This window comes from Ptychodera flava, chromosome 5 (genome assembly GCF_041260155.1).
Source record: "Ptychodera flava strain L36383 chromosome 5, AS_Pfla_20210202, whole genome shotgun sequence".
Lineage (NCBI taxonomy): Eukaryota > Metazoa > Hemichordata > Enteropneusta > Ptychoderidae > Ptychodera > Ptychodera flava.
In genome coordinates, this window is record NC_091932.1 from 28852908 (window position 1) to 28874976 (window position 22069).

At 36.2% G+C, this 22069-nt stretch overlaps 1 protein-coding gene across 2 annotated transcripts in view; it reads left to right on the plus strand.

Annotated features, from left to right (window-relative positions):
- The window catches only part of LOC139133445 (low-density lipoprotein receptor-related protein 4-like), a 56067-nt gene that overhangs the window by 535 nt on the left and 33463 nt on the right, over window positions 1-22069 (plus strand). For both annotated transcript variants that reach the window (XM_070700043.1, XM_070700044.1), the window contains exons 2-8: window positions 13579-14035; window positions 15107-15256; window positions 15435-15561; window positions 16195-16342; window positions 18646-18765; window positions 19073-19333; window positions 19990-20143. In XM_070700043.1, the coding sequence (XP_070556144.1) occupies window positions 13579-14035; window positions 15107-15256; window positions 15435-15561; window positions 16195-16342; window positions 18646-18765; window positions 19073-19333; window positions 19990-20143 (1417 nt within the window). The remainder of the gene's footprint in view (window positions 1-13578; window positions 14036-15106; window positions 15257-15434; window positions 15562-16194; window positions 16343-18645; window positions 18766-19072; window positions 19334-19989; window positions 20144-22069) is intronic.

The following is a 22069-nucleotide window of genomic DNA, read 5'->3' on the forward strand; positions in this document are numbered from 1 at the left end:
TTTCAATATCGCACAAAAGAATATTAAAGCCGCAATGTTCATCCCAGTTTTTCGCATTAGCGGAGTTTTCCTCCCAGTCAAACACCTTGCCAGTACGATGTTTGATTTCTATAACATTAATTACACAAACTGATCGCAACCTTTTGTCACATTTTGCTAATCCTGCAAACAGAGTTATACAAGCGTTTGATTGACGGTCGGATCGAATCACCAACAGTCATTGATTCACGACCACCAACGCTGGAATTTCCTTAAAAATCCTCTTCCGGTCGCGTTAGAATTTGAATATAACCACATAGTTCGATCGGCAGCAGCTTCGCTTTGACCGCACATAATTGTGCACGGAATGAAAGCACAAGGCATTTTGGTTACAATTTAATGTCGCATGGCAATTGTAATGTAAGGCCTGCAAGAGATTTGTTGACCGAAAGTTCCACCTTTGGGTTTGTATTGCTAAAAACAATTTTTGTGGCTGTATCTCTTCTTGAATGTGCCCTGAGATCTTTCGTTTTACTCGGAGATGGAAGTGATAAACAGAACGAATATAATAAATTTCGAGACAGTGGTATTATCGAAGCATTAGTTGCAAAACAGTTTCAAGGCTGCAATCTTGAAACCATTATGCAGAACAATAGCAAAAGTGCTTCGAACCTGTGGTCTCGAAATCCTAATAATATAACCCACGCCTCATAAACAAATGGTTCAGCAAATCAATCCTCTTCACTCCAATCTATAGTTACTATAAACTTGTTTGTATTTTACTTACCTCGTATAACTCGTCTTGGCTTGCTGAGAGGTACTGGGAATATTCAAAGTATTGACTACACGAGACGTTCAGAATTCTTTAGCATTACATAGACATTATTTCTCGGTAGACAAGCTTGACAGGTGCCATCGCCAAAGATACGCTTCTCCCATGGTCTAAATGTATGGGGTTATTAGTAGGTTTTGAATTCTCATTTTCGTATAGTTTGAGAATGGGATTTTAAATGTTGTCTTTAATGCGTGGCTTTGATCATGCGATTGACTTGAATGAAAGATAAAATAATACTTGCAATCATAACATCAATACAGGTCTTGATCTTAAATTTACATGTCACAAGTAATATTCATACGTCACTGTGACCTCGGGCATTCTGTTGTTCTTAATGATGGTGTATAAGCATATAAACATTGATTTCGTATTTTTAGTTTCTGTTGCCGCCGGAGATTTAAAAAAAAAATAATAGCCTCTACAGAAATAAGGTATCACAAAAGGCAATAGAACAATCGATTATTCTTCTTTCACACCCGGTCATTCTGCACCGCGGCATGCACGGCAGAGTTCTTACCAGCGCGTATTTACCGCATGAAGCGCGTATTCGAAGTGCGGCGTAGAGTGACGACGATGGTACGTTGCTATGACTGCCGGGCACATGAGCGCGGTGGCTGGGTATGGAACGTGCACGCGACGACAGCCATGACGATGTGCGTTACAAAAAAGGGGGGACAGGGGGGACAGATACTATTACCCTCTAAAACGTCCGCAAAAGGTAAACACATTTTTAGGGGCCCAAGCCTACCGGCTGGGCCCCTATTGGTTTTATAGGAGTTCAACTTTCTTCTTCTTCTTCTACTTCTTCTTCTTCTTCTTCCGCTCTTTTTTTGTCGACCTAGAACTCAAACACCGCTTACCGCAAACTTCTGAAACTTGCAGGGCTAATAGGTACCTATGAGATCTCGTGCACCTGGGTATAGAAATTTTGAATAGTCGCGCGACCTGGCGGCCATCTTGAATTTTCGAAAAATACCGATTTAATTTTAAAAATTTTCTTCTCCAGAACCAACATACAGATTTAGCTGAAATTTTACTCATGTCATCCTTAGAGTGATCTCTTTCAAGTTTGCGAAAGACGTTTGGATCGGTCACATGATTTGGCCGCCATCTTGGATTTTACGAAAATCGCAATTTAATCATTGAAAATCTTCTTCTCCAGAACCAACACACCGATTTAACTGAAATTTTACTCATGTCATCCTTAGAGTGATCTCTTTCAAGTTTGCGAAAGACGTTTGGATCAGTCACATGATTTGGCCGCCATCTTGGATTTTACGAAAATCGCAATTTAATCATTAAAAATCTTCTTCTCCAGAACAAACACACCGATTTAACTGAAATTTTACTCATGTCATCCTTAGAGTGATCTCTTTTAAGTTTGCGAAAGACATTTGGATTGGTCATGTGATTTGGCCGCCATCTTGGATTTTACGAAAATCGCAATTTAATCATTAAAAATCTTCTTCTCCAGAACCAAAACACCGATTTAACTAAAATTTTGCTCATGTCGTCCTTAGAGTGATCTCTTTCAAGTTTGCGAAAGACGTTTGGATCAGTCACATGATTTGGCCGCCATCTTGGATTTTACGAAAATCGCAATTTAATCATTAAAAATCTTCTTCTCCAGAACCAAAACACCGATTTAACTGAAATTTTGCTCATGTCGTCCTTAGAGTGATCTCTTTCAAGTTTGCGAAAGACGTTTGGATCAGTCACATGATTTGGCCGCCATCTTGGATTTTACAAAAATCGCAATTAATCATTAAAAATCTTCTTCTCCAGAACAAACACACCGATTTAACTGAAATTTTACTCATGTCATCCTTAGAGTGATCTCTTTTAAGTTTGCGAAAGACATTTGGATTGGTCACATGATTTGGCCGCCATCTTGGATTTTACGAAAATTGCAATTTAATCATTAAAAATCTTCTCTCCAGAACCAAAACACCAATTTAACTGAAATTTTACTCATGTCATCCTTAGAGTGATCTCTTTTAAGTTTGCGAAAGACATTTGGATCGGTCACATGATTTGGCCGCCACATTGGATTTTCTAAAAATTGCAATTTAATCATTCAAAAACTTCTTCTCCAGAACTAACACCAAAATCTTTTCGCAAACTTTATAGGCCACACTACTAGATGCTATATAATAAATTTCAAGGAAATTAACCAGGCAGTTTTTGAGAAGAAAATTTTTAAAGTATTATTTTTCTGATTTTTCAATGACCTTTGACCTCCCATATACCTCTGCAGCTAAGCTATACAAATGGCTTATTCTGGCCTATGTAAGAGTCATATCTAATTCTTGGCAATCTAATAGAGCAAGAGGTCAGATTTTTGGTATATAGGGATAACTACGAAAAACAATTTTTTTAACAAAATGTCACATGACTTCGATGACCTTTGACCTCAAATATACATATACGTCCATAACTTATTAACCACAAGTGCTACATCCTTCATATTTGGTAGGATGGGAGACCTTATGGTGCCATATCCGGTACCTCATTAAATATGCACATATCTAATTCTGGGCAAGCCAATAGAGCTAAAGGTCTGATTTTTGGTATATAGGGATAACTTAGCAATACAATTTTTTTGACAAAATGTCACGTGACCTCGATGACCTTTGACCTTGAATATACGTATATGTCCATAACTCAGTAACCACAAGTGCTACAGCCTTCATATTTGGTATGATGGGAGACCTTATGACACCACATCCTGTACCTCATTAATTATGCGCATATCTAATTCTCAGCCAGCCAATAGAGCTAGAGGTCTGATTTTTGGTATATAGGGATAACTTAGCAATACAATTTTTTTGACAAAATGTCACGTGACCTCGATGACCTTTGCCCTTAAATATGAGTATATGTCCATAACTCAGTAACCACAAGTGCTACATCCTTCATATTTGGCCGCCATATTGGATTTTACGTAAAACATGCAATTCCCACTGACACGTACAGTAACTATGAGATGATGTTCAAAATCATACTTTTGGAAGATCGAATTTTGCACATAATATCTTGCAAGATCTTTCAACCATGTTATCCGCTTGGCCCGCCAACGCTGCTTGCAGCTTTAATTTATTTTTGCAATGTAACTCACTAACGATAGAAAGTAAAATATAGAATGAAAACAAAGAAAAAATGTGAAAATGTAACCCTTGACCTGCCAGGCTTGTTCACGTTCCGTAAGACCAAAACAGACTGAGTAAAAAGAAATGCACATTTGAAAAAGTCTTTCGGGTTCTATTGAAAGGCTTTCACTAAAACTAAAAAAACTTAAATATTCTTCTTTGGAATATTATATTGGAAGGTTTTTACTACGAAGAGAAATAAAAAAATATGTCCTTTCTTCTGCGCATGACGAAACCACAGAACGGCATTTGCTATATTAGCGTATTTTGCGACGTTCGAACATCCAAAGTTGCTACCGGATAACGGCAATTTGTAACGCACATAGTCAGGATTAGCGATGCATTTATTTCTCGGTCATATTTCGAATATCTACTACATGTCTGTCATTTTCATAACTTGATGTGTGCTACGATGCCATTTCAAAGTTCATACGTCGTTTTCGCGACGGAATTCGACTCACTTCATCGGTAAATAATATCGTCCAGAAACGATTTGCACACCCTTGTGTATATACAGTGCGGACGCAGATACCCGAGACGCGCAAAATCGATTTTCCTTCGTGGGTGGGTATGGAACGCGAAAATTAAAAAAAAAATCACTAAATCTAGCGCTACACATTGTAAAGAAATTTCGCCTATAGCTCATCGAGAATTCATTTTATATTACTTATAACTAGGCGAATTGAAAGATAGATAGTTAGAATTACCCAAGCGTACATTATTTAGCGTCTTATTTGTTTATATTGCAGAAAAATCGTGAAGTCAAAATGTTGTCTCGTGCGTTTTGACAGAAAATTCAACTCATTCACTCCTGAATTTCCGGTCATGCTCATTACATGTTTCTCTCCAAGTTTGATTTGTCACTGTCCTTTTACTCAGACATCCAACTTGAACGCTGTGCCCTCAGTTTTGGCGATAAGGCCGTGAGACGGAAATGTACTGACTGGTACAGGTAGTCCTTGCTAATCCCGCAAACAACAGCTAAAGCGCATGCGTGAAGGTTGCCCTCTAGCGACGATACTCATTGTCGCGTTTCTCAAAGAATCTCATCCTGAACTTTTGCGCTGGAGAAAGTATCTCCCTTATAAAACTGCAGAAAATTAAGCATAAAAATGAGGCGATTCGCTGAAGCCTTGTATCTCTAAAGTTGTCAATATAAATTTACTATAAACATAAATGGACTATTAGTGATTGTCACTGATTTTTCTGAAATGCACACTTGCATATTGAGCCAGAAATGGAAAAAAATACAAGAATCACAGCTTCAAAGCTATACCTGAGTTCAGTTATTTTAACAGTTATTGTTCTAAAAGTACAGGTTTAATTAATGATGAGGTTATGTGATTAACCGAAACTAAAATTCGTATTATAAATCTTTACAATTTGATGCAATAGATAACTTATAATACAACGACATTGAACATTCTATATCCATGAAAGGTGTACGCCTCTTTTCACAAAGAAAACTTATACACAGAAGACAAAGTACAGAAGAACAACAACATTACAACACAGACAGGCTTCATGTAAAAGTGTACAAAAAGTTTTGTTGATAAGATTTGCAACAAGCCTAACACTAACACTTTTACAACTTCTTATTGCTGTAGGCACATTGTTGTACGGGTAATTACTCAAAAAGACTGCTTTAATAATTCGGTTCTAGCAAATGGAGCTTGTAGAGCTTTATTACTAACAGATCTTAAAGATCTTTTTGGATCTTTGTACTTTGTTATGATACCCCGGATGTATGGAGGAGACTGGCCACAACAGACACTACTAGGTTGTATTATGGCGATGAAATAGCAGATACCATTGTAGAAGTGTAAACATTTCAATGGATGAGGTACCAATGTTACAATTCAAAATTAGTCGCATTGCCCGCTTTAAAAGACAGTTCAAGTGATCCATATCCTTTTGACTACAACAACCCCTAACACCGAGACCATAATCAAAATATGGTAAAATGAAACTGTTATAAAACTGACGCCTTGCTGAAACTGGTAAAAATGCTTAAATTCTGGCAAGAAGATACAGATTGCTCTTTATTTTTTCACAATACTATCAACATGTAATGTTTATGATAAATGACTCTGAATCTTCCACACCAAACAGCTTTTCGCTTTCTACATTTTTGAATATCATTGTCACAATCTTATGACGGAACTTTGAGTTCATTTTCAATCAAAATTCATAAAATTGCAGCAAATCCAGATTGTAATAAAATAAAGGATTTATGTCTTCAGTGGCAATAAATCATTGTTGTAATGACATCTCAAAAAGAAATTTAAATGTTTCAGTCTTGTGACAGTCACGCATCACGCTCACTGGCCGTCAGTTCATGTAGAGTTGATCTGAAAGAATAAGTTCACACCACTTATTAATATACATGCATATTAAAAACCAGGAAATTTATCATTTTTTATACATATGTTTTAAAAGTATATATTTGTCAATGATTAAGACACTTTAGTGCGTGAAATTTATAGAATCATGACACTCTTTGAAAATTATCTCTTCAATGAATATGCATAATATAGTAACAGATATCAGTAGCAGATATTGTTATATAAAACAAAGGATTTTTCTCTATCCCAAAAAATCCTTCCATATCAGCTGTTCTGTGGAATCGTAATGCTTAATGGCATGCTCTCATTTGTCTACGATAGGATTTTATCACACAAACTTAATACACATCTGAACTCCCAATAGACTCCCTATACTTGAAATGAACTTCAGCCTACTTGGTATACATCATGCGCTCTAGACTATCATACTCTCTAGTGTGTACAGGTGAGGCTTAAGTGAATAGTCACTGCTATGGCTTAAGACACGGGTCATAGGAAGGGGACTTTGTTTTTTTCATGTTACTACGTCACATTGTAGACATTCAGAGAAAAATCAAGAGAAGAATCGGAAATCGTACCCAAAAATGCAAGAAGATCTTTATTGACGATAGACTATAACAGGTATGGATTCAGAGACGTATTGGAAGCCATCGATGTTGGTTTATTAAGTAAACTATCGCTTTTTGTCAGGAAAATCCGTCTCCGAACTCGGCTGTACGTGCGTATAGCGGCTATTCCATTTCCCGACTTCCTATATTTCTAATGCATACCAAAGCGGCCATCGCCATGTATCGAACCGCAAGTGACTGTGGCTCGAGGATAACTTGCATGTTATTGTTTTTGAAATACCGCGACGGTTATAACTATTCTGCATGACTATACATTAAGTAAGCCACATAAGATTGTCAACTTAATGCTTCCCTAACAAATAACTGGATTAAACGACCGTGATACTAAATGAGAATATTGTGAACGAAGTTGTCATCAATGATATCGCCTGGAAAGTTAATGTACTTCCGGTTTTCAGGTGTCTGCATTTCAAACGCTATCGTACTGTCAAATGACCTCCTCCAGAAGCGATATTCACAAAATCTATTCCTATACATAAACTGTTACGGAAATTACTAAAATTGTTCAAGATAAGGCCGTGAGACGAAAATGTTAACATCAGAAAGCAGGACATAATACCGACAACTTTCTCCTAACGATGCAATCCACTATCGTCAGCAATGTCAATTTTCTTTGGGCATATTTACATTATTTAGAGGAGGATTACTGCATGAACGGTCAATTTTGATCGGAGACCATTATTCTTAAAATAAGATTACGTAAAATATTCGATCTCAAACTTACTGGGAGAAATTAAACGAAAATTTGGAGAGCTCCACCTACCTGAACCGTCGCCCAGTCAGTCAGATGTTGCTCTGAAGCGCACGCCAGGACCCCTTGGTAACGATGGAATTTGGCACGGTCTGACCTTGATCTGGTGTCGTAGCTAAGTCGGCATTTTAATCTGAACGGCAATTTGTTATAGATTTCTTACACAGTTATCATCAAAGTTGTCATCAAAGTTCGTATTTACATATAAGCTGCTTAGTTCATTCAGAAAATCATTCAGAACAACAGAGTGCCCATGCTGTGACATGTTGCAAACCCATCATGTGAAAGTCTCATGTTCCTTCGTTAAGTGTTAAGGAGGTACGCTACCATTCCAAAAAATGTTGGGACACTCTTGAAGTTGACTTTTCTGAAATAATCTTTATGTGTACATTGCAAAGATATGAAAAAAAATGGGGTACCCACGCAAATTTTTGAAAAAACACATGCCAAAATTGACAGAAAACCACTAAATCTCCCATTTTGCGAAATTTGCACTTACCAGCAGAATCTTTATTTTATCGCAAACGATTAACAGATCCCAGACCCTAAATTTATCATTTAACTGTAAAATTAGTCTTTTTTAAAAATATAAACTTCATATAAATGCACAAAATAATTTTCAAAATGTTAAAAAGTACAGCAATATCTATCAGTGTTCTTTGATTTAGAAGCAAAAAAGTTGTGGTCACCACGCAAATTTTCTTACTAAACAGCAAAAAGTGAAGAAAAAAGGTGAATTTTGTTGGACCTGAGATTTGACCCTCTAGCTTACTGATATTATGTCAGAGCTACAATTGTTAATTATTCTCTACTGATCTTTCAAAATAAAAATAACTGTCGATTTTTCAGTGAAAAAAACATAATTTCGATTCTTTTAATTCATAAAAACTTCTGAAAAGAAATATTATAAGGTCACTAGCATGATTTTTTGCCATTTTTAGTTCACGTGTGTAAACACGTGAGCTAATGTCTTAGCGATGTCTCTGTCTGTCCGTGTGTGTTAGTGTGTTAGTGTGTGTGTGTGTGTGTGTGTGTGTGTGTGTGTGTGTGTGTCTGTCTGTCTGTTTACACGATAACTCAAAAACGCCTGAACGGATTCAAGTCAGATTTGGTACACAGGTACCATATGCTACTTGCAAGAACTGATTAGATTTTGGTTAGTGTGGCTTGCATATTAATGAAGTTATGCAATATCGTTTTTTTCCGTACAATGGTTTCCTATGGAGACGGTAATGACAGTGTAGACATATATCAAGAAATACTGCACCAAAGTTCATGAAACTTTTCACAGATGACAGTCTCAGAACATTATGATGATACTGTGAGTGTCATGTCAATTATCTTCTTATTTGCATATTTAATGAACTTTTGTTATTAGTGAGATAACTCTGAAATTCCTGCACCAAACTTGATGATACTTGCAACAAATATTGATCTGATATATATCTAATTATACTTAGAAGCATTGGCAGTGTCAAGTTAATAAATAGCTCATTTGCATATTTTATGAAGTTTTGTAATTAGTCATATAACTCCGATATAACTTCACCAAATGTGATGAAATCTGCTGCAGATACTGATCCGACTGATATCTAACTGTAGTGTAAAGCATTTGGTAGTGTGAAATTAATTAAGGGTTCATTTGCATATTTAATGAACTTTGTAATTTGGTATATAACTCTGAAATTACGGCACCCAAGTCAGTGAAATTGGGTACAGATATTGTTTTGATAAATATCTAATTGTACTGAGAAGCATTTGGCAGTGGTAAGTTAACAAATAGGTCATTTGCATATTTTATGAAGTTTTGTAATTAGTGATATAACTCCAAAATAACTGCACCAAATGTGATGAAATCTGCTGCAGATACTGATCCCATAGATATCTAATTGTGGTGTAGAGCATTTAGTTGTGTGAAGTTAATTAAGGGTCATTTGCATATATTTAATGGACTTAGTAGTTAGTGATATTACTCCAAATGACAGCGTTAAATTTGATGAAACTTGCTGTAGATGTTGATCTCATAAATATCCAATTTTACTAAGAAGCATTGAGCAATGTCAAGTTAATATTAGCTCATTTGCATATTTTATGAAGTTTTGTAATTAGTCATAGAACTCCGAAATAACTGCATCAAATGTGATGAAAACTGCTGCATATACTGATCCGACAGATATCTAACTGTGTTGTAAAGCATTTAGTAGTGTAAAGTTAATTAAGGGTTCATTTGCATATTTAATAAACTTTGTAATTAGGTATATAACTCTGAAATTACGGCACCAAATTTGGTGAAACGTGCTACAGATATTGATTTGATAAATATCTAATTGTGCTATGAATCATTGAACAGTGTCAAGTTAATTTAGGGTTCATTTGCATATTTAATGAACTTTGCAATTAGTGACATTACTCTAAAATTACAGTATTAAATTAAATAAAACGTGCTACAAATGTTTATCTGATGGATATCTAATTGTCCCATGAAGCATTGAGCAGTGTCAAGTTAATTTACAGCTCATTTGCATATTACATAAAGTTTTGTAATTAGTGATTAAACTCTGAGAGTACTGTGCGAAGTTTACAAATACCTGCTACATATAGTGATAACATATATCTCATTGTTCTGTGAAGCGTACTACTATTAATGAACCTGTTGTAAAACACGTGAGCATATTCAGTTCATATCTGGTATCCTGTTATTCACCGCTCATCAGGTAAGGTAGTCTAAAAGGTACATGTACATCTTCTGGACAAAAGAGGGCGCTCTCCTATATAGAATGGTAGCGTACTACCTTAACTACTTTCATTAATTTGATAAAATCTAACATATGCCACGTCGAAATTCGTAAAAATCTTGTAAACAGGAATTACTTCTTTGTGCTTTTGCCGCAAATATAATCCGTGACATTATTCGGCTAACCATTTTTTCACCCTGAAATCAGAGAATGAAAGTCGAAATGTGGGAACATTTCGTGATTTCATTGTTCACTTGACCATTTACTTTAAAATTGGACCAAATTTCGATCTTTAATATGCTCTGTTAGCATTCAATATCTGAATTAAGAATAGCACGTTCAGCGCGGTATCTTATTTTTAATCAATAAATGCTAAATAGTAAAATGCTAAATTGTAGTTGGTTTTCCCGAGTACATATAGCGACTTTACAGACGGAACCTCTATTTGTGCAATGTTAAAAGTAAATCGAAATTAGAAATTAGAAATTTGTACCACGTGATTCCAACTGTGGGAACTTTCATTTTTGATGGGGCCCGGGGGGGGGGGTTTCGGTATACAGCAGGAATTTAGTTTTACAGTTTTGTTCGGGGGTCAGACATTAAAAAGACAGTTTAGGAAGTTGCATTTTACAAAAGCTGTTTGTTTCACTATGGCAACACCAACAAAATTGAATGATACGTAAACACAACCATCATGAATCGTTGTACATTCGATATGAGTATAATCTTAATAGTTTACAATATTTGTATTGATAAAAGTGTCATGGATGTCCAATCGATAATAACTGCAGCGGGTGTCTACATCAATACAACTGTAGCAGTTTACGAACATTCGATGAATAGAACAACAGTTTTAAAAACGAACAAGAACAGTAAACTGGTATATACATCTGTAGTTGTGACACTTTTGTCTACAATTTAATAATTTGGTTCTAACGAATTACGTTGAGTGTCAAGTTACGGATGTCAACTCCTTTTACGGGGGTAGTGAACTTGACACTAAAGCTAGCCCCCTCAGAATCAAATGACCACTTTTACGCGGATTATATACGTTTCTAGTTATGACAGCTTGTCTAAAATTAATCATTTAGGGAGCGTTCAGTTTTTACGGCCTGGGGGGGGGCGGCAAAATCTTGTTGCCGGTGTTCAAAAAAATATAGACCCCCCCTGCATTTTTTGTGAAAAAAGATGACCCCCCCCTTTGTCAGACGAAAAAAATTGATGACCCCCCTCCTGAAAAATAACCAAAACCCATATGTCAAATTTACCCGCATGGTTTGGATTTGAACTGCGGTACGCGGCGCACTTTATTCGTGTAGCAGAGATGCCAGTGCACAAACTTCTCAGCCACATCCATTGAAACGTCTGTTAATTAGGACGACTGTAAGGCAATTTTTAACTTCATTTCCATAGACAACTTAATTAAGTCCATGGACATTGTATAAAGTAAACTTTATTGGAGTGGTTCGCCAAAGGCAGCCCTCCGGTTAAGAGGGTCATGGGCCATTACGTAAAGTCAACTTTATTCTAGTGGGCCACCAAAGGTGGCCGCCGGTAAAGAGGGTCGATCATGGCTATTACTGGACAGGGCCACTGAAGGCGCGCGGCCATTACCATTATTCAGTGCGTGATCCCAGGGGTCCCTCAAAAATGTTTCTAATACAAGCCGCGGCTTCAATTGGGAATTTTACAGTAAGATTGCCGTGGGGTATTACATAAAGTAAATTTATTGTAGTGGGCCGCCGCAGGCGGCCCGCCGGTAAAGAGGGTCGGATCATGGCCATTGCATGAAGTAAACCTAATTGGAGTGGGCCGCCAAAGGCGTCTGCCCGTTAAGAGGGTCATGGGTAATACATAATGTATATTTATTGTAGTGGGCCGCCGAAGGCGGCCCTCCGGTAAAGAGGGTCGATCATGGCCATGGCATAAAGTGAACTTTATTGTTGGTATTATGTTTTTGAAAATGTGGTGACCCCCCCCTTTCCTACCAGTGAAAAAGCGATGACCCTCCCTTTGCGGATTCCAAAATTACGATGACCCCCCTGGATTTTGCCGGCCCCCCGGCCGTAAAAACTGAACGGTCCCTTAGCTACTGGGGTCTCTTTTAGTGTCAAGTTTACTCCCTGTAGAGGGTTTTGACATCCACGAACTTGACATTCAAAGTAACTCGTTAGAATCAAACGATTAATCGTAGGCTAAAGTGTCATATCCAGACTGAAGTGAACATACCGTAAACGGTTTAACTGTTCGTGTTATTTTCAAAACTGTAGCTCTATTTACAGAAAGTTCGTGAAGTGCCACAGTTTTACAGACAACTGCTGCAGTTATATCCATGTACTTATTTCCTATCTTTTTAAACTACATGGTTGGTTTTACATTTCGTTCAATTTTGTTGTTATTGCTATAGTTCCACAAAAAGCTTATGTAGAATAACCCCTAACAGTGTTTTGTAATGTCTGACTCCAGCCGTGTCGTAAAACTAAACCCCCTGATTTCCGCCGACACCTCTGTAAAATATGGAGGCTCCCTAAGTTGGTCACGTGGTGCCAATTTCTAATTTCTAATTTCGATTTGCAGTTAACATTGCACAACTAGCGGTTCACGTCGCTATTCCTACTCGGAAAACCAACTACAATTTAGTATTTCACCCAATTCGTAATTCCCATTTGCATTATTCATTACAAATAAAGTTAGCCGCGCGCGCTGAACGTGTTATTCTTAATTCAGAAATTGAATGGAAATTCAAGATCGAAATTTGGTCTAATTTTAATGTAAATGGTCAAGTGAAGCGATGAAATCATGAAATATGCCCATATTTCGACTTTCATTCTCTGATTTCAGGGTGAAAAAATGGTTTGCCGAATAATGCCACGGATTAAATATGGTTTGTATTCATATTAATTGAGATCTTGTTGTTTTAATAAGTAATTTTACTGGTATCGATGACCGTCTGTGTGTATCTTTCTTAGTGTTAGATAAATCGCCTTCTTAACACTATGTGACAAAATACCTATTTGGAATCATTAAAATCCAATTTAACTGTAAAAGTAGCAATGAAAACCACAAGGTGGAACTTTCGGTCAATAAAGCGACATTTAGTTATATGACTACCTGTTCGGAACTATATATTTTTATACTCTATCTCTTATTCGTAGGAACAAGTGGGCAGCTAGTAGAAGGGTCGGGCCTTATGTGGACAGCCATTGGTCATGGCAAATCTGATCTCTTGTTTATCGCAGGAGATGGACATTCCATATACGTTAACACAACAAGAACTAAGACTGTTTCAGCAAGGGTATTGCTCTCAGAGGCCGAGTCAAGAAAAGTAGGACTTGCTATGGATTATGAAGACAACTTTGTGTTTTGGACGGATATAGAAAGGAAATCAATATTCAAAGCGTCCCTACAAACCGGATCAGTATGGAAGATATATGATGGGATCTCAAACAGTGTAGAGGGAATAGCCGTTGATTGGGTGGCTAAGAAAGTGTACTGGACTGATGCTTCGTATAACTGGATAGTCGTGTCTGATTATAACAGAGATAATATCCGTACTCTAATATACACAGGGTTAGACAAGCCGCGAGGAATTACTGTCGACCCAATACATGGGTAAGCATGTTATTAGACATTCCAAAAAGTGGGGACATATCGTGAGGCCTATAGGCGCTGATCCTGTCCCTCTGTGCCTTAAGGTGATGATTTTCAAGATTCAAAGTCAAATGTACTTGTCAGTTAAATATGCATATTCATCGACGCTTTTGGGTATTTGACTTCACAGTTTGGTTTGGAATGGTGTTTCGTTGTTTATTTTGTTGTTTATTAAGAAAGTGAACACTCATGGGGGCCCAAGCCTGCGGTTTAGGTCCCCATTTTACTTACTGGAAAACATTCGTTCTTAGGGGCCCAGGTTTACTTGTGCGTGGGCTCCTGTTGTTATTGCTGGAGTTCAAATTGTTCGATTTCTGCTATTTCTTTATCCACCTATATCTAAAAAAAATAATCACAGTGCATAAACTTCTCAAAAATTGCGGCCCGGCATGGCTGCTTGCAGCCATATTTTCTTGTTGTTATTGTTTAAATCAAAATATTGCCATTGCTTATACTGTGACTGTGTAAATATTGAGCGTCTATAACAGTTACTACACGTGCAGAAGTTGTTCTGCGTACAGGGCAGGAGGTCGACCTTGTTCCTTAATCAGAAATATTCGTGCAAACTCAGAAACTGTCACGCAAAAAATACACAGCAAGAACTATCATTAATGATAGCAATTCTTTGCTTAACTTTGCCTACAATTATCATGTAGCCGGTGGTCAAGGACAATATTCATGTTGTTTGGAGTTGCTTGAGAAGCGATGTTGTTTTCTTGACTTGATCTTTGGAATTCATAGAACCTATGTTGAAATAGAGACAGTGACATAAGAGAGAGAGAGAGAGAGAGAGAGAGAGAGAGAGAGAGAGAGAGAGAGAGAGAGGAGAGAGAGAGAGAGAGAGAGAGAGAGAGGAGAAGAGTTTATATAGAGGCAGTGACATCAAATGTGTGAGAGAGAACAGGAGCGAAAGAGAAAGGGAGAGACAGACAGATAATCAGACAGACAGACAGACAGAGTGTCTACAAGTTTATAACATCCTTATACCACAACTCAACATTCAATGCATCAGTGTCTTTCTATGTATTTTAGCCACCTGTATTGGTGTGACCTGGGGTCGACAGGAAAAATAGAAAAGAGCAATTTAAACGGTGAGGGCAGACAAACAATCCTTAGTGAATCTTCAAACATTGGTAAAATACAGCAGCCGAATGGATTAGAGATCGACTATTATGAAAACAGGTGAGTCATGCGATTTTTAAACTTTTATATCAGTGTAAAGCGGAGGGCATGGAAAATAAATTCTACAGTGACCCATGCGTAATTGAAGTATTTGGAATCCAGGGAATTACTTCAGTCTTTTAAAACCTCAAGATGTATAACTTAAGCAAATCTCTTTACATTGTGTTTATTCATGCAGGCTGTATTGGACTGATAGTTCGCTACATAAGGTTATGTCTGTAGACTTGGACGGCAGTTTCCAGACAGTCCGCGAGGTCGTAGAGGAAAGAGCCTTCGTATTTCCCTTCGACATTTCTCTTGATCAGGTTGGTTATGGCTTTACAAATGTCCCTTCCTTTTGTGCTAATACGTCACTTCTCCTCATTAGAGCCCGGGTCAGTGAGCTCACATTGATAGAGAGGTAGGTAATTTTACTGAGTAGTGTCTGTGATGAGCCAGATCGTAGAAAGCACATAGGCGTTCGGCATATAGCGATAAGTAGCTGCCCGTCTAAAACCTGTGAAAGGCGTTCCGCAAACAAGATACACTGATACAAGTGTGCTTATATTAAAAAGTATCAATATCGAGTTGCTAAATCGTTATAATATCATTACTGTGGATGAAGATATCGTCATTCTTTTTATGAATATCAATTGACGGCAACAGAGTTGCTCATATCCAACTTAACTTAACACATTGCAATCATGCTCGAATGGTGTTGTGATATGTTTACCATTCATTTAAAGCATCCCAAACATTTAAAAAGAACACGTTCTAAACTAAATGACTATTAGGTAGCAGTAATGACGGGAAAATGGTCTGTCATTAAACAGTAATAAGGGAAAACATATGGCACTTGGTCTTTCGAAGGCTTTTGAGTGCCAATGAAGCACTACTCATTTTAAATCAAAAGCATGTGAACATAACATAATGAAATGAAATGAACTATTTGGTTTCAGAAATATTTCTTCATAGCTGATCATAGCACTGAAGAGTTATGGATCATAGACCGAGCTAATCCGGTGAACAGGACCGAGTTGACCTTCCCTCAATACAAACCTTTAGGAATAACGTATTATTCAGGCTGGCGACAACCTCAACTGAGTAGTGAGTACCTATGTTTTCTTCAGTAACACACAAAGCAAACTGAGCAAAAATTGGTAGGATAATTCTTTTCAGTAATGACATGAAGGAATAAGAGCAAGATATTGTCCCATAAGAAAGTCGAACATCAACAATAATAAAAGAGCTGTCCGTGCCCTCACGAGCACACATGTCACATCATAAAAAAAGAGACGTCCATAGACGGATATATATATATATATATATATATATATATATATATATATATATATATATATATATATATATATTATATATAATACATATATCACATCATAAAAAGAGAGACGTCCATAGACATATATATATATATATATATATATATATATATATATATATATGGCAACATTGTATACATTTTGTGTATATATATATATATATATATATATATATATATATATATATATATATATATATATATATATATATATATATATATATATATATATTTAAAAACTATCTACTGTTGATTGACCAATCAGAGTGCTCAATTCAGGGTGTTTTATTTACTCGTAAAGCCTTGGTCACCAAATTCCAGAAACCAATGACAACGCCGTAGTAAAGTACTGTCCAATCAAAAGTGAACATATCATATTCTGTAGACATCTGGTACGTTTTAATATTCAAATTTGGTAACACAGCGGAAACCAGCTGCAACACAAAATCTGCTGTGTCCTAGGGCATTTATATAATGTGCCCTAGGGCGTTTATAGGATGTTCCATTACATTGGAAGGCTATTTCACAAATAAAAGTTTTAATTCATATCCTAAACATGTTACATTGACAAAGGGGACGGTTGACGTAAACACATTGAAAACGAAAATATATCAGTTAGGGGCGATAGTTTTTAAGTCGGATAAAACCCTCGTACTTGGGCTCTTCTGGTATATAAAGTCCAACCCAACGATAAAATGTCGAGGCCGCAGCCCTCATACTCGGGCTTTATCCTATACATACATATATATATATATATATATATATATATTATATATATATATATATATATATATATATATATATATATATATATATATATATATATATATATATATATATATATATATATTACATGAACTGGCCCTGATTGCCGCCTGTTTGACGTACACCAGCACATAAGAAATTTACCCCTGTTGTAGTTCGTCAAGCGGAACGTTTTTCCTATACCGTTCATACATGCACGCGTGCACAGACCTATCTGTCGTGATCAATGCCGTGCTCTCATGACATTTTTACGAAAGGGAGACGCGATACATCCAGACGTGGAAACGCAGAAGGTATGTTCAACGAAATTTCGAGTCGCTAAAGCTTTAACTATTCCCAAAATCTAAATCGGAATCAAACCTGCAGCGAAGATCTGTAGCGAAGACAGCGAGCTGTAGCTTGATCTATGCAATGCAGTGCTGTGGATATATTATCGAAAGCTGACTTGGACAACAGAACAGTGTTTCCGTAACAAAACTTTAAGGTATCTACAGACGAGATATGTGTCACTGCAAACATCACAGTCCGTAAGACAGAAATATTGACAAGCTGACACCGGCGGGGACTGGTGACGGCAGCGTTATGGCACTTGTGCCCAAGAGCAGGCAATGCGGTGTCCTTTGTGTCATCGAACGGAATCTTGTAGGCTCGCTAAGGTCGTAAACTTGTGATATTTTCAAAAGCGCCTGCATCTCTAAGAATGAGAATTTACTCCCGTTTCGATCGTGTCGTTGCATTGACTTCATATCATGTACATATATATATATATATATATATATATATATATATATATATATATATATATATATATATATATATATATATATATATATATATATATATACATATAATATATTATATATATATATATATATATATATATATATATATATATATATATATATATATATATATATATATATATATTTGTGAAATATGTTAAGCAACTCTTAACACAATGGCTATCCGTCGGAAGCGCGATGAAAGTTATGTCCGCCGATGGCCGACTTGCCTTGGCGTCGGGACAGCGCGAGAAAATGATTGACACGTTCACTGACCGAATCCTTATATCTGATTGGTGAGATACCTTTCGGCTCGAAGTTGTACGGCTCCGCGAAAACGCTCGTATACGATGACGTCAAACAGAGAAAAATACCATGGTATTATATATATATATATATTACATGAGTACACATAAGAGTACATATGACATCTCGAGTCTTTAGAATTCCCGATATAATGTACTAATTCATTGGCTTCAGAGTTCTTCAAAGTGGTTGACTTCACGTTGTTTTGTTTGTTCCAGGTCCGTGCTCAACCAACAATGGTGGATGTCAGCATTTATGTGTTGGCGATCCCGGCGGTCATAAGTGTCTCTGCATAAATGGTTTTGTATTAGCAGCTGACGGATTCAGTTGTGTGACCAGTAAGTCAAATATCACAAAAGACAAATGCTTTAAAACAACATTTACATAATGGTCATCGATACCTTGTTTGTGTATCCTCTACCATGCAAATGTTGGCCACTTGTGAAAAACTACTAACATCATCTACTTCCCATCTGTTCAAGGATGTAATTTTATCTCTTCCCATGTAAGTAATTGGCAATGCATATGTCAATAAATACTAATACTGGTAGATGAAGGGGAATAGTTATTCATGACATGTTTTGCCCGCAAGCAACACCCGGCATTACAAAGTCGCAACTTTTGACATTTTTTTCTCCATTCTAGATACTCATCTGGTTCCGGGTCATCAAGTATTGTTCGCCAATGATGATTCTATATGTCGACTTCCGGTAGATTTCGCCCATTCTAGACCAGACATCACAGAACACTGCTTCGTCGATGGGGTTCATGTTGGGGCTATGGACTATCTCTACTCCCAAGATCTTCTGTATTTCCATGATATGTACCATGGAATAATCCGGAGAGCCCTCCTTCGTGACGATCCAAACATTCAAGATATTGTACCTAAAGTCCGCAGTATTTCTGGTCAGACACTAAACCCTGTTGTTCAAATTTAGCAATGCGAAAACGACCTTGCTTGAATATTTGTTACTGAGTTTAGATTAAATTTTAACATTTTGATAGATTTTGATAAAATACACCCCTAGGTAGGAATGTTCGTTAAATATGCACATAAGTAATAGCCGATATCAAACGCTAAACAACTTTTGTCGTTGTAATATTATAGTATCTTCAATGTGAAAAGCAAGTTGCGTAATCTTTGATTGACACAATTCAGAGATATGTCCTTAAATAAAAAGTTTGTTATATCGGATTATTCATAATTAACTGCAGCAAAAATGTTAAATGACTTTCAAAACTGTGGGTAAATTATTAATAATGTTGTGATTTTGAGATGAATCATGACTTACAAACATGACAAACTTACGGTGGTGAACAAAACCTGAGTATAAATAATTGGCACCAAAGTATTTTTCTTCTTGAAATATGGCTCATTCAGTATTTAATATTATACAACACATGACAGGGAGTTTGCGTGATGCTGGATTCATTTGTGAGTTGTGTGTTATTCTATTATTCTACTAGAATCATTACCTTAATATTTTGCAGTTCAATTCTTTTCGACCCTTTTTTCATACGCCGTTCTGTAACTCTTTCGTAAACTACCTAATCTATTTCAGGAATCAGCGTTGACTGGGTAGCCAACAATCTCTATTGGACCGATTCGGAGATGAAAGCTATCTTTGTTTCTAAGTTAGATGGTTCATTTAAAACAGTTCTTGTATCGGAAAACGTTTCTGTACCTCATGGGATAAACGTGTATCCGAGCAAACAGTAAGTTAACTTTTCTAGTCTATGATGGTTGAAAACGTTTCTCTTTTGACAACATCATATAGAAGCAATGATACTATTAGCATACTAGACATACAACCAGATATAAACTTGAAGAGCTCACATGTTCATTATATGTTGCAGTTGTTTGTAAATTGAAACTTTTGCTACAATTTTGCAACTTCATTGAAATTGCTATGATCAACATCATGAACAATATTCACAACAGATAATTCCAAAGGTCATTAAGTATGCAAATGTGTAATTAGCTTAAATTAAAATACTAAAATTATTTGACTACTGTCATTGTCTTTCCACTTTATATTCAAGTTCTTCAAGCTTTGTATACCAAACTGTGAAAGTAAATTGGATATTGTAATTTATGAATTAGCTGACGTGAAAATGCAAAGTATCTTTCACTAAAATACAATATAATTGTCTCATAAATATACATAGTGAGTTTCATAAACTTCTGCTATGTCCTTCCAGTGTTATGTCCGAAATTTAGAAAGCTAGTTCAATATGCAAATTAGTATCTAGCAAATGTAAAAATGCTAATCGACTTTAAGTAATATTTTATCATAGTATCGATAATGAACAGAGCATGTTTTGTCAACTTTGATTAAGTCTATTTGGACATTTATCCCTAATTATGAGAGTTCATGCTGTATGCAACTTAGTTATTAGTTTATCTAGACATGCTAACACAACGTTCATGAATGGTATTAAGTTTTAAGTGATCAAGTCAATCACGATATATATTCCTTATTAGAAATTAAATTTCATTAAACTTGCAAATTAGTAATAAATGGAATTAATAATGCTTAATGATTTTAAAACTGTTACATCATAGTATCTTCAATGTACATAGCAAGTTTTATAAACTTTGATCGACTCAATTCAGATATATATCCTTAATTAGGAAAGTGTGTTATATCTGCAAATAAATAGTTACTGAAGTAAAAATGCTAAATGACTTTCAAAATTGTTACATCATGGTATCTTCAATGTACATGGCAATTTTCATCATCTTTGATCAAAGTCAATTCAGGTATATATCCCTGATTAGGAAAGTTCGTTGAATATTCGAGTTAGCCGATCTCAAAATGCTGAAAAACGTTTATTATTGTCATATCATAGTATCTTCAATGTACATAGCACGTTTCGTCAACTTTGATCCCGTCAGTTCTGATGTATGTCCATTAGGAAAATTCATTAAATATGCAAATTATGATTACCTTACACATCATCCCCTGTAGTCCAGTCAAAATAGGCATAGACCCACCACAAATTCCAACAGAATTTTTTTCTTCAGAATGTATTTTGGAGGGATACCCAGAACAACATATTAAAAGTTTACTCGAATCCACCTTGAGGAAATATGTCTAATTTGCGTAAATCAAATATGGCTGCCAGCCGTCCGACAAAATAACATAATTGGCCATACATCACATGTTAAACAAGCTATTTTAGTGATTCAAAATCTGACATCAGTTATTTGACTCGGAGAATCATTTTCGAGATATAATGTTTGGTAAAGGCACTTTGTTAACCTCCTTAATTCCAATATGGCGGCAACATTCCTACAAAAAACATTTTTGGCCATTTACCACTTATTAAATAATATATTTCAGTGATGTCAAAGTTTAAAGCATATTTCTTTGGCAGGGACAAACGATATCGGAGATGCAGTGATTTGCATAGGCACTCTGTTCATTTGCATAAATCCAATATGGCGGCCAACATACCTACAAAAGAAAATTTTTGGTCATATTCCAAGCACTAAACAAGCCATTTCAGTGACTTTTAAGTTTAAGATATTTCTTGGGTATGAAGAAACACTTTTGGCGGTTAAATGTTTTAAAAGGTGCTTTGATAATTTGCATAAATTAAATATGGCTGCAAATTTATGCCCCATTGCTTAATAAC